At 34.8% G+C, this 13,591-nt stretch overlaps 1 protein-coding gene across 19 annotated transcripts in view; it reads left to right on the top strand.

Moving 5' to 3' along the window:
• C2CD5 (C2 calcium dependent domain containing 5) overlaps positions 1-13,591 on the top strand; it is a 94,970-nt gene that overhangs the window by 55,312 nt on the left and 26,067 nt on the right. For all 19 annotated transcript variants that reach the window (XR_012094467.1, XR_012094468.1, XR_012094466.1 and 16 more), the window contains 4 exons: positions 3,382-3,573; positions 5,554-5,740; positions 9,764-9,928; positions 13,265-13,405. Coding sequence is in view for 16 of the 19 variants with exons in the window: in XM_007967902.3 (XP_007966093.1) it covers positions 3,382-3,573; positions 5,554-5,740; positions 9,764-9,928; positions 13,265-13,405 (685 nt within the window). In the remaining 3 variants the exon portion in view is untranslated. The remainder of the gene's footprint in view (positions 1-3,381; positions 3,574-5,553; positions 5,741-9,763; positions 9,929-13,264; positions 13,406-13,591) is intronic.

The raw sequence follows: 13,591 nt of genomic DNA, 5'->3' as shown, positions 1-13,591 counted from the left end.
TCAAGTGTACATTTTTTTTTTGCTTCGTCATGATATAGAACTAATCTTCTGATTTTTGTCTTCCTTTCATTTCCCTGTGTCTCACGTCCAAAAACAGGTTATGAAACAATTTTTATAAAAACAATTCTTAATTTACAAAATAATAAAAGTACTGTATTTTATCAAGATTATCTATAGATATAATATATATGGTCCTTCCCTGTCCATAGGGAATTGGTTCCAGGACCCCTTGCAGATATCAAAACCTGCAGATGCTCAAATCCCTTATATAAAATGGTATAGTATTTGCATGTAACCTATGCACATTCTCCCCTATACTTTAAATAATCTCTAGATTATTTGTAATACCTGATACAATACCTGTTCATCATTTCATTTTCATGGATTCAGTGTAATGCTCAGCACGTGGCAAATTCATTTTTTGCTTTTTGGAATTTTGTGGGATTTTTTATTTTTTTCCTGAATATTTCAACCTGTGGTTGGTTGAATCCATACATGCTAAACCCATGGATACAGAAGGGTGACTGTATATTTAAATATATATACATATATATATATATATATATATATATATAGACACACACACACATATAAACTATTAGTTTGTTACCAGAGTCTACCTGGATAATACAGATTTTAATTACCCCTTATGCCACAGTGTGCCTATTTACTCCCCCCCCCCCCACCCAGTATTAATATATTAAGCATATATTAAGAAAGGAAGCAAATGTCAAGTGTGTGGTGGCTGATGCTTGTATTCCCAGCACTTTGGGAGGCTGAGGTAGTTGGATCACTTGAGGTCAGGAGTTTGAGACCAGCCTGGCCAACATGGTGAAACCCCATCTTCGCTAAAAATACAAAAATTAGCCTGGCATGATAGCGGGCGCCTGTAATCCCAGATACTCCGGAGGCTGAGGCAGGAGAATTGATTGCTTGAGCCTGGGAGGCAGAGGTTGCAGTGAGCCAAGATGGCACCACTATTCTCTAACCTGGGCAACAGAGCGAGACCCCATCTTAAAAAAAAAAAAAGAAAGCAAAAAAATTCTGTACCTTGTCAAATTTAGTATAAACTTGCAAGCATTTAAGATATTCTAGTAGAGGAACTTGGTCAGTTTCTTTGGTCAGTATTAAAATGGATATTGACTATTATAAATTCCAGAGCCTTAAAGGTCATTGTAAATAGGAAAGTGAAGGTGGGGCATTTTGAAGCACACTAAATAATTAGAATGTTGTGTTGAGAAACTCTCTTTGTCAGTGAGTTGTACCAGTGGTACGATACAGTTCTTACATGTCTGTAGATTTCATTCTTAAGTTGATAGGAAGCCTAATTTAACAAATAACCTTTTTCCTGTAGCTTGGTTTTTTTCTGTATTATGGCTTGGGTGGATACAGTACATTCTCTTATATGGTAGTTCAGTACAATAGGTGCTACCCCTAGTTGTAAAAAAAAAAAAAAAAAAAGAAAGAAAAAATAAGGAAAATGTCTTTTCTTTCTGCTATGAAATTATTGTTGCTTATTAGAAAAAATTTGGAGAATGTAGGAGAGTAGAAGGAAAAAAAGATTCCTTATGATCTCACTATTCAGGGACAATCCCTGTGTACATTTCATATTTCGAATGCTTTCATAAATTTTAATACTTTTATTTTTATGCCTTATATATACCACTAATGTTGACATTTGTGTGAGCCGTTTAGTTAAAAATTGCTTCAGTTTTCATCCTTTTATACCCCCTTATAACACATTGGCTTTGGATTCAAACAAACTGAAATTCAAACATGAGGCCTGCTACTTGGTGCTTAGTGTGACTTAGCAAGTTATCTCAGGTTGGTTTCAGTCTAAGTGGAACTACTATTTGCTGCTATATGGTGAACATTATACTGTGTTTAGCTATAGTTTTCTTATTTAATCTCTAAGGAAACCCACAAACTTCTCTAGGTACATATTCTAGTTTTATAAAGGAGTTTCTGAGAGGTTAAATAATTTTCTTGTTCAGGATCACACAGTTCGGTTCAGATGTCTGACTTCTCTGTTAGTTGTACTATACCAACATGGCATCTTCAAAGTAAAAGAATAATATCTGGGAGTAATTTAATGTGAGTTAGAGAGTTATGAAGATTCAGTTAAAAATTCTGTAGTCCTAGCTACTTGGGAGGCTGAAGTAGGAGGATCACTTGAGCCCAGGAGTTGAAGGCTACAGTGAACTATGATTGTACCACCACCACACTCCAGCCTGGGTGACAGCAACACCCTGTATCCAAACAAAAAAAAAAGTATGTAAAAAATCTGCAAAAGTCTTGTTTCCTGGTATTTATAATATGAATTTTCCTTTACTTTTTAAATCTGTCTGGTTGCCAAGTTTCAGCTTCTAATGGGTTCCTTTAAGTTAGGGAGCATTGACACCCACTTCTTTCCAGAGCTCTGGAGGATCTGGTTGTGTGAAAGTGTGGAGTCTTTTTGTGGAGCTTCTCTCTGTTTCCATCCTTATTGTGCCAACACGCTCAAATTTAATGAATGAAAAAAATGCTTAGTCATTTTAGAATGAACTCACAAACAGCATAATACGACAAGCATTTTATAATGAGTGGGGAGGTTGTGGATGGTTCATTTGTGGTTTATGTATGATATATCATTTATGAAATAGATGTTTTGGTTTTTCAAAAAAGTTAAAACTATCACAGGAAATTAGAAATCTTAGAGTATGCCTATTTTTGACTTACTGTTTTTCTTTTTTAATACTTTTTACATTAAATTAAAAACTATTATGCTTGGATTTTGTTTTTCAATTTTTGGGGGTACCTAGTAGCTGTATATATTTATAGGGCACATGAAAATATACAATTAAATTATTGATTATAGTCACCCTGTTGTGCTATCAAACGCTAGGTCTTATTCATTCTTTCTATTTTTTTTGTACCCATTAGCCATCCCCACCTTCCCTCCAGCCTGCCACTACCCTTCCCAGCCTCTGGTAACCAAAATATTTTTTTTCTTTGGGAATTTTTTTTGTGGTTATATTTGTCAACCAGTGGGAAAATGTCATCATCATCATCTAACCATTTTTTTTTTAATGTTGTATCCCAGAGAAAAAACTTTGAGGTGATAGTGGTGTTTGTCAGGTGATAAGTCATCACACAAATAAATTGGTGCAAAATAACTTTGCAGTTGGTAAGTCTTTTCTCTCATAGGAGAAATGCATGGTTCTGATTTCATGGTTGTTTTTAATTCTTATCAGTCATAGTGGTACTCTTGTAGCCTACAGTGGTAGAAGTTGGATAGTTCGTATACAAGTACTGTGTATGTAATATCACTTACATAATTATTTTTGAAAAAATTTGTATGTTTTTAAAGTATGTCTTTTTTTTCTTAATCTATTTATATAGGCTTGAAGAAAATTTGTCTACACGTTGTGGGTTTTGCCATATACCATATGATGAACTGAATATGCCATTTCCAGCTCATCTCACATATTGCTATAACTGCAGGAAACAAAAAGTTCCTGATGTTCTGTTTACAACTATAGACCTCCCAACAGATGCAACAGTTATTGGAAAAGGTTGTCTTATTCAAGCAAGGTATGTTTGTGAAAACAGCATTTGGTGTCCCTGAAAAAGTATGATATATTTAGCCATAAACCTATTTTCAAGTGTCAGCTCTACAGTTTCCAACCTGTTTGATCCTGCACAAACTGGGCAATTCTGCTGGAACTTTGTATTTTATTGCATGTAAAAAAAAAAAAGAAAAAAATCCTCTGTGTAAAACTCAAATAAGTTTTTATACAAAAACAGTTTTTAACTTTTAAATTCTATACAAATATTTATCATTCTGGGAATTATTAACCTACCAAAGGCTAGGGATGTGACAAAGTATAGACTGCTTCAATGACATTCAATATGTAACACATTTTAGAAATTGACTCTCTTTTTTTCTTTTAAAGAATAGTGCCATGAAGTGTTTCTTTTACTGCTTTAATTAGCTGGTAAGAGTTCCTTTTAAAATGCACTGGAGTAGAAAATCCTAATTGGGACACTCATGACAACAGCTGCCAGGTTACCAAATCCATCAGGTACTTCTGTCCTCATCTTAGTTCTGACATCTCAGCAATAGTGACACCATTATTTTCGCCTTGAAATTCCTTTGATTTCATGATGCCACACCTTCTATGTTTTCCTACCTTTATGTGTAATCTTCAGCCTCCTGTTGACTTCTCATTTCTTGATCTTTGAGAGCCATGGGTTTGGACCCTTTGCTCAAAGCTCTCTCCCTAGTTGAACTCATCAACTTATATAGATCTATATGCTATCTATGTATCTGTGACTGCCAAATTTATAACTCTAGTCCAGAACTTTCTTTTGAGCTTTAGACTTATATACCTGTCTACTTCTATCCCCTTTTGATAAGCCATAGGCATCTCATACTTGTTCCACGTTGAACTGCTAATTTTATCCACTTTTCTTATTAGCCTTTTTTGTTTCAATAAATGGTAACTTTATCCAGTTCTTCATGCCAAATTTGGTATTCTTTGATACTATCCTCTTTTTCAACCTCCCTACATCAAATGTATTACAAAGTCCATTGATTTTTCTTCTAAAATGTATTTCTAATCCATTTATTTTTTTCCCTCTTGCATCTTAGACCTTCCATTTGGGATTGTTTTCCTTTTGCCTTAAGTGTACACTTTAGTATTTCTTTTGATGGATCTGCTGGTAGTGAACTATTTTTTTTTTTTTTTGGTCTGTCTGAAAAATGTGATTATTTTACTTTTATCTTTAAAAAATATTTTGGGCTGGCAGCTGTTTCTTTGCAGCACATTGAAGATACTCTTTCACCACTGTCTTCTGGCTTTCATTGCTACTGTTGAGAAATAATCTATTAGTCTAATTACTGTCCCTTTGAATATAGCCTATGTGGCACGAAGTAGATGCTCAAGTGACTTTTGTATTTTTTAATGAGTAACATTTTCTTCTGCTTTCCATTTATATTGAACACATGCAGTTATAAAACCTAAGATTTTAAATGATATTCTCTACTGATTTTGGTCATTATTTCATTTTTAGAGATTTTGAGATTTTTTTATTTTTGTTTACTGAAATATGGTTCTTTAAAATATTTAATTTTTGTGGGTAAACAGGTCTATATATTTATGAGATACATGAGATACTTTGATACAGGCATACAATGCATAATAATCGCATCGTGTAAAATGGGGTATCCATCCCCTCAAGCATTTATCCTTTGTGTTAGAAATAATCCTGTTATATTCTTAGTTATTTTAACTTGTACAATTAAATTATTGTTGACTGTAGACACCCTGTTGTGCTATCAAATACTAGGTCTTATTCATTCTTTCTATTTTTTTGTACCCATTATGAAATAGGATTTTTAGTGCAAATTTATACAATGACAAAAAAACAGAAAAGTTTATTGATATAACTCAGTGAGTCCATTAAAAACAAGTAAATGTTTTATTCAGCACACTTTTAGAAAGTTTTAAAAATTGACATTTTTAAAGATGGTACCAAGAATACTGTTCACTGACTTATTTTCATTTACAGGTTATGTCGCTTAAAAAAGAAAGCACAGGCAGAAGCAAATGCTACAGCTATCAGTAATCTGTTGCCATTTATGGAATATGAAGTGCATACTCAGCTAATGAATAAACTAAAACTCAAAGGAATGAATGCTTTGTTTGGACTAAGAATTCAGATCACAGTGGGTGAAAATATGTTGATGGGCTTAGCGGTAAGTTTAGATGTTTTTGGTTTTGTTTTATGATTTCTTTAATTATAGTAGATTCTATTTTATGTGATTCAAAGAGTCTTTTCAAAGACTTATCTAAAGACTTTGACATTAAGACCTTTATGGGATGAGGACATTTTAAGAAGTGAAATATCTGGTGATAGGTTTTCACATATTTTAAAGGGACTGTGATCATAACTTTAATAATTCTATTTCTAAAAGTTACCATTTGTCACTTGCTTAATAAGTTGTCCACAGTTTTTCTGGACTTTATTATTGTTTACATATTGCTAAAACAGGGTTTCCCCATCTCGGTACCAGGGCAGGATACCTCTTTGTTGCCGGCAACTGAGTTGTGCTTTGTAGGATGCTTAGCAGCATCCATGGCAACTCCCCACTATAAGATAGTAGCATCTCCCCAGTTGTGACAATCAAGAATGTTTTCAGAAATTGCCAAATGTCCCTTAGTGGGCAGAACAAAATTACCCCAGGATGTGGATTAATCTTTAGTTTTGATGGAGAAGATAAAGCAAAACATGAGACACTATTAGACAGACAATTAAGCTTTATCATAAATGTGCACCTGTGGCCAGTGGTAGACTGTGTAATAAAATACAGGTGTTTCTGGCCAGGTGTGTTGGCTCACACCCATAATTCCAACACGTTGGGCGGCTGTGGTGGGAGGATCACTTGAGCCCAGAAGTTAGACCAGCCTGGGTGAGACTACTCTCTCTATAAAAAATACTAAAAATTAACCAGATGTGCTGGCAGGAAGCTCAGGTGGGAGGATCACTTGAGTCCTGGGAGGTTGAGGCTGTAGTGAGCCCTGATCATTTCACTGCGCTCCAGCCGAGGCGACAGAGTGAGACTCTGTCTAAAACAAAAAACAAACAAACAAAAAAAGGTGTGTTTCTTAAGTGCTGATGAAATACAAGAGAAGAAGAAACAGCTGTGTCTTAGCTTAAGGTTCATTTTGGCTTGTTAGCAAATAAATTCAGACTGGAAAGATGATAATGAGGCAAGCCAGTGCTGCTTCTATAAGTAGTGTAGGACTTAGAGAACCAGGTGCCTGCAAAATGTGTATTGATCTTATGGAATCTGATGAACTACGTTTATGGAAATTCTCTCATTTTCTAGGTACTTTGCTAACCAGCATTTTGTCTGTGTTACTGGCAGTTTTCAAATTTAAATTCTCTTGCCATCTTTTTGAGAATACATAGACATTTAATTTTAAGAAATTTATGGAATTTGGCTTTTTTGTCTCTATACATTTGCAGGTCGAATGCACATTTGTTCCCTGTTTCATCTTTCTCTAAGAGCAAATATGTAAATTTTTGTATGTAGAGGATAATTGTATGATGACGATAAACTAATTAGGTATTAACAGTTTTCTAACAGCAGAAATTTGTAATAAGTAACTTGGTTCATATTAAAATATTTGATATTTAGGCTGGGCATGGTGACTCATGTCTGTAATCCCAGCACTTTGAGAGGCTGAGGTGAGTAGATCGCTCAAGCCCAGGAGTCTGAGACCAGCCTGGGTAACATGGCGAAACCCCATCTCTACTAAAAATACAAAAATTACCCAGGCGTGGCAGCTTGTGCCTATAGTTCCAGCGACTTGGGAGGCTGAGGTGGGAGAATCAGCTGAGCCTGGGAGCTTGAGGCTGCAGTGAACCGTGATCATGCCACTGCCCTCCGGTCTGGGGACAGAGCGAGACCCTGTCTAAAAAAAAAAACTCTCTTTTATACTTAGAGTAACTTGGGGAAAAGTGGTTATTTTAATTCAGTGGTCTAAAAATTTGTATGCTTAGTGAGGACATTACATAAATGTATAATTTGTGCTTGATGAAAGACTCTAATGATGGGTGGGTGCCTATGCATGTCAATTAAGAGCTGGATTCAAATTGAGGGGTTTAAAAAACATTTTGCTAGCTATAGCAAACATTTTTGATGATTGAGTCCCAGGAAACTAGTTTATGACACTGATGTAATTCAAGACTTGCCTCCAGTATTGCTTTTCTGATTCATACTAATCTTTTCCTTCTTGATCACTAGTGCTATTAACTACCACGGTTTGACATTTCATCTTTGTGCTTTGTTATAGTTTGTGCACTTAAATCGTAAGGTCTTAAGAGTAGCTTCTTTATGGGGTGATCACTGATGAGTGCCGACTAGATGTTCGGCACTGTGCTATTCCAGAAGGAATGTGATATTATCTTCACTTTACAGGAGGAGAAAATGTGTACTGTGATAGGTTGAGACTATAAAGTGATGTGGTTACATGTGTTAGAACTGGATTTCAAATCCAGGCCTATATGATGCCAGAGTCTATGTTCTCAGCCGTTCAGGGCTGTTGCTTCGTTAATGAGGAGCTAAAACGCATTAGAAGTGGTGGACTAAGGCTTCATAGGCATGGCGAAGGGGCGTTCCCTGGTTGAGTATTAGAGACTTGGTCATGTATACAGTGATGGACACTAATGAACAAACCAGGAGTAAGCACTCTTGAGGAATAATTTCATCTACTATGCAGACTTCTTCATCAATCCCTTTTTAGGACTGGTGTTGAGTTAAAAGAGTTGTCTTTTCTCTTTCCCATTCCACCCCGTTGATGTTAACAATTTGATGTTTATACTTCTATTTTTTTGCTTTGCTTGTATTAGCATATTTACACATAAGTGCACATAAGGATATATGTAAATGTTACCTTGTTTTGTATTTCTCATAATAGTTTTCCAGTAGTAATGATATGTAGTACTGTTTCACAGTCAGATATTAAATAGTAATTTCATTAGATGATATTTAAAATAAATCTGTATCAAGTAAAAAATTTTCTCTGCTAATTAGGAAGGTAGGGCAATATAGTGAAATAAGTTTGGGTTTTGAAGTGAGAAACACTCAATTTAAATCGTTTGTCCACATTTACTGACTTGGCTTGAGTAAGTTCCCTGTCCTTTCTGAATTTCAGTCTCTTGCCTTGCAAAAGTTTCCTCTTTACTTTTGCTACCTTTAAAGATAGAGCGTCTGCTCATTCATGAAAAATTTGTTTTTTAGCAACCTTTAATATTTTTTTGCTATTTTTAATTCTAATTGTATTTTTAAAAATGATGAGGTAGGTCAGGGCCCAGTGGCTCACACCTGTAATCCTAGCACTTTAGGAGGCTGAGGCAGGTGGATCAGTTGAGGTCAGGAGTTGGAGACCAGCCTGGCCAACATGGTGAAAACCCATCTCTACTAAAAATACAAAAATTAGCTGAGTGTGATGGTGGGCGCCTGTAATCCTAGCTACTCAGGAGGCTGAGGCAGAGAGTCACTTGAACCCGGGAGGTGGAGGTTGCAGTGAGCCAGGATCGTGCCACTACACTCCAGCCTGGGCGTAAGAGTGGGACTTGGTCTCAAAAAAAAAAAAAAAAAAAAAAAGATTGCGAGGTAGAAACATAAAAAATATAATTGAGTATGTAGTGAAAAGTAAATCCCCATTTCATAACTGTCTCCCACCTACCCAGGGGCCTCCTCAAAAGAAACCAACCCTTGTTACCAGTTGTTTTTGTGTGCCTTTCCAGAGATGTCCTATATATACCCTGATGCTGATTATATTCTTCCTTATACCACATTCTTGATTTTTGTTTGTTTGTTTGTTTGTTTGTTTTTTCTTGTTTTGAGACAGTCGTGCTCTGTTGCCCAGGCTGGAGTGCAGAAGCATGATCTTGATTCACTGCAACCTCTGCCTTCCGGGTTCAAGTGATTCTCCTGCCTCAGCCTCCTGAGTAGCAGGGATTATGGGTGCACACCACTACACCCAGCTAATTTTTGTATTTTCAGTAGAGACAGGGTTTCACCATGTTGGCCAGGCTGGTCTCGAACTCCTGACCTCAAGTAATCTGCCCGCCTCGGCCTCCCAAAGTACTGGGATTACAGGTGTGAGCCACTGCACCCAGCTGTTGACCACATTCTTAAATATGAAATCGTAAGGACTGTTATTCTGTAGATTTTTTTTCTGATTATTTCGCCATTATTTTTTACAAGTCTGCCACAGGTGTATATTTAGCAGCTTTACCAACTCCTGGTGGTATTCAGATTGCCGGGAAGACTCCCAATGATGGCTCATATGAACAACACATCTCTCATATGCAGAAGAAGATAAATGACACAATTGCTAAAAACAAAGAGTTATATGAAATCAATCCTCCAGTAAGTAAAACAAACCTACATTGTGAATATATCAGTTATTATTAATAGTATATTTTTAGGTTATCTTATTGAGGACATAAGATTTTTTTTTCACTGTTTAGACTAGCTCTCCTTATTACTCATTCTTTCACCTCATTTATGTCTTTGCTCAACTGTCTCCTTTTCGGGTAAGCCTACTCTAACCATTCTATTTAAAAATTATGACTTCATTTTTGGCACTTCCTATCACCTTTCCCTCTTTTATTATTTTCTGTAGCTCTTATCTTTGTGAGTGTGTTTGTGTTTGTGTGTGTGTGTTTTGTTGGTCTATTGCCTGTTAGTACCAGTAGAATGAAGCTCCATGAGGGCTTTATTTCTATTGCCTAGAAAAGTTTCTCTTGGTATTAGTCTCTTAGTATTTGTTGAGTGATGAAATAAATGGTTTAAAATGTTCTTTGTTAGTAAAAAGAGATTCTTATCGGTGGTAAAAATGTGAAAGAATACAGGTTTTCAGTTACAGTTTTTTTTTTTTTGCAATTATGCTCCCAGTCATTTCCTTTAATCAGTCTTTTTACCAACTTTGCAATAAATATCACAATGCTTCCTCCTCTGTGGATGCCTAATGGCAGTAGTCTGAATTGAAAGAAAAATGTGTTGGAGTTAGAATGAAACTTTTTTTTTTTTATGAGTCTCTGATAATAAAATACTTTCACAAAAGGAAATTATAACATCATTGTTGTTTTTTTTATTTTAAATGTCTTACCTAACTGGCTGATCTTCTGGAACAGTGTGTCTGGATTGTTGCGTCACAAGTATAGCTTTCATCATATTATTCTAGTATAGTTGTTAATTTGGGAGGAATTTTAAGGATATGACCTAGAGCTGCACTGTTCATTATTCACTGTGGGAGCCACTGGCCACATGTGACTTTTGAGCACTTGTGACTAGTCTGAATTGAAATGTGTAGTAAGTATAAAATATACACTGGATTTTAAAGATTTAGTGTGAAAAAACTGTGTAAAATATGAATATTTTTGTATTGATTATGTGTCAAAAATTTAATATTTTGGATATACTGAATGAAATAAAATGTTTTATTAAAATTGATTTTATCTATTTCTTTTTACTTTATTATGTATGTGGCTTGCTTTATATTTGTATTGAACAGTACTGACTTAGGGCTTCTTTAAAATGAATACAAATGTTGATGTGTTAACATATTTATATTTGAAAAATAGACTGTAAAAGTTCTTTGTGCACCACTTTACTGACTACTTATTTTTATAGTACATTATTTTTATTTGATAGTTATATTTTGATATTTGAACATCTGTTTATAGTCTGCCACTTGGGAAAAGTGATTTGTAAAACTTTGTGTTAGGGTTTCATATATTCTTCATTTATTATTTCTAATGCTATGAGCTGATCTCTTTTACTTAATAGTGTTTCTTACCTCTGTAAATCCATCCTGACCTCCCACAGGGATAGTGGACTCTTCCTCCATTGTGTACTTGTTGTACCTGTATGTACTTGTATAGAAACTGTTACATATTATTATACTTAGTTTTTATATATCTGTCTTCCTTTACTATAATGTAAGGTCTTTGGAGACAGGGATGTATTTAAATAAGAATATGAATTAAGTTACTTCATCCATTCAGTACTTACTGAGCTGCTACTGTGTGTCACACAGTTTACATTTAGAAGGAGGGAGTGAATCTATTATGATTTTAAAAATTTTAGTATATATGAATTTCATGTGTTGAGGATGACTATATTTTTACAACAGTACTCATCAGTTTATGAATCTTCTAATATGTCTTTCCTTATTGTAGATACTGACTACATTATAGTCTTTTAGCATAATCTCTCAGCATTTGTTTGACAGAGTCAGTATACAGGGTTGATTACCAGGCCACTATATACATTACAGTGTTGTGTTATGTCCACCCTGAATATGTGGATCCGGGTGTGCCTTCTCTTGGGATGATAGCCCTCAATGAAATAAATGCTGCTGTTTGAATTTTTTCTCAATACATTAAAAAATGTTTCTAATACAGAGGTGTAGTACCACATAAGCTTTCTGTAGATAATCAAAGGTATCAAAATAAGATGCATATCTCTTGGAATAACAATACTAGTGATGAAATTTCAGTATGAATGTAGAACGTATTAAATACCAGACAGTTATATTTATTAAGTCTGTGGCATTGTGAACAAAGGCATAACAGAATTTAAAACTACTGTAAAATTATAAAAAGTTGTGTGGTATCTAATGGGAATAACGTTGCACTGTGTATCAAAAGACTGATCTAGACTGGCTCTACACTTTCTAGTTTTCAAATCTAGGCAGACTACTAATTTACTTCTGAATTACAGCTCTTTTCCATTTTGTAGTCATTATAATGTTAACTTTATAGAGGGCAGATTAATTTGGAGTACAAATAAGATAAATGGATGTGAAAGTGCTCCATAGATCATTACATTGTGAAATTGTGCAGTGGTAGCGTTTTATCTAAGGTATGTACTAGCAATGAACATTTAAAACTATATATTTTTGAAGAACTTTATGTACAATTTCCTTGTTTATTAAAAAGACAACTCTGTTGCATCAGCAATAGGCTATGCCTTTTGCTTTTGTTTTCACATATTCACATTCTTCCAGCATTCACTGTGGCCAGCAGGTGCTTAGAACCTCTAGCGATCTTTGGCTATGTAACAGCAAAAAGCTCACTAAGCCATACAGTATTGCACCGTACATTGACCTTAAAAGGATCATTATTGTAACTACCAAAGTTTATTTAGCTTAATAAATAGCAAATACGTGCATCGTATATGTATATATATATTCATACTCATACATTGATCATATTCCACGTTTTGCTATGGTGGAGCTTTGAAAAATTGCCAGTGGATAAGAAAAGATATAAAAGATTAGAAATTTTTCTAGGAACATAAGTCTTTAAATTTGTATGGCCTATTAGGACTTTCATAATGCTGAATAGAAAATATGCACACCCAGGAGTACTGGATTTCTGGGCTGTAAGGACTGCCAATTCCATACACATTGTAGTGTCCTGTGTGTACACTGGATGTCAGTTTTGTCTTGTTATGTCTGTGACAGTTATATATATTTTTCTGATTCATGTATCATTAGGGCTGCCATATCCTCGTACCATTAAGGCTGCCATATCCTCTATAAAAGTTTAGTTATAAAGGTTATACTTAAGTACAGACTTCACTGAGTATAGTTTACAGGCTTTTTCTCCACAGCTAGGTGTCTACTAATATAAAGATATAAAATTTAAACTGGAAAAGACAATCTCATTTAATATGAAACAATTATATTTCTTTTAGGAGATATCTGAAGAGATTATAGGATCACCCATCCCAGAACCTAGGCAACGCTCAAGACTTCTAAGATCTCAATCAGAAAGCTCAGATGAAGTTACAGAATTAGACCTTTCACATGGGAAAAAAGATGCTTTTGTTTTGGAGGTAATGTCACATTGGACTAATTTCTTAAAGGTTTTGGAAGCTAAGATACACATTTTTTCAGATGCTAAATTAATATACTTTTATATCATTGCAACTGTTATAAATATTTAAAAAATTAGTATATAAATTACAACAAACTTGAAAATAACAGAACTTGGTAACATATGTTTGTTCAATACCAGGTGA

This window comes from Chlorocebus sabaeus, chromosome 11, assembly GCF_047675955.1.
Source record: "Chlorocebus sabaeus isolate Y175 chromosome 11, mChlSab1.0.hap1, whole genome shotgun sequence".
Lineage (NCBI taxonomy): Eukaryota > Metazoa > Chordata > Mammalia > Primates > Cercopithecidae > Chlorocebus > Chlorocebus sabaeus.
This window is presented reverse-complemented; position numbering and strand designations above follow the sequence as displayed.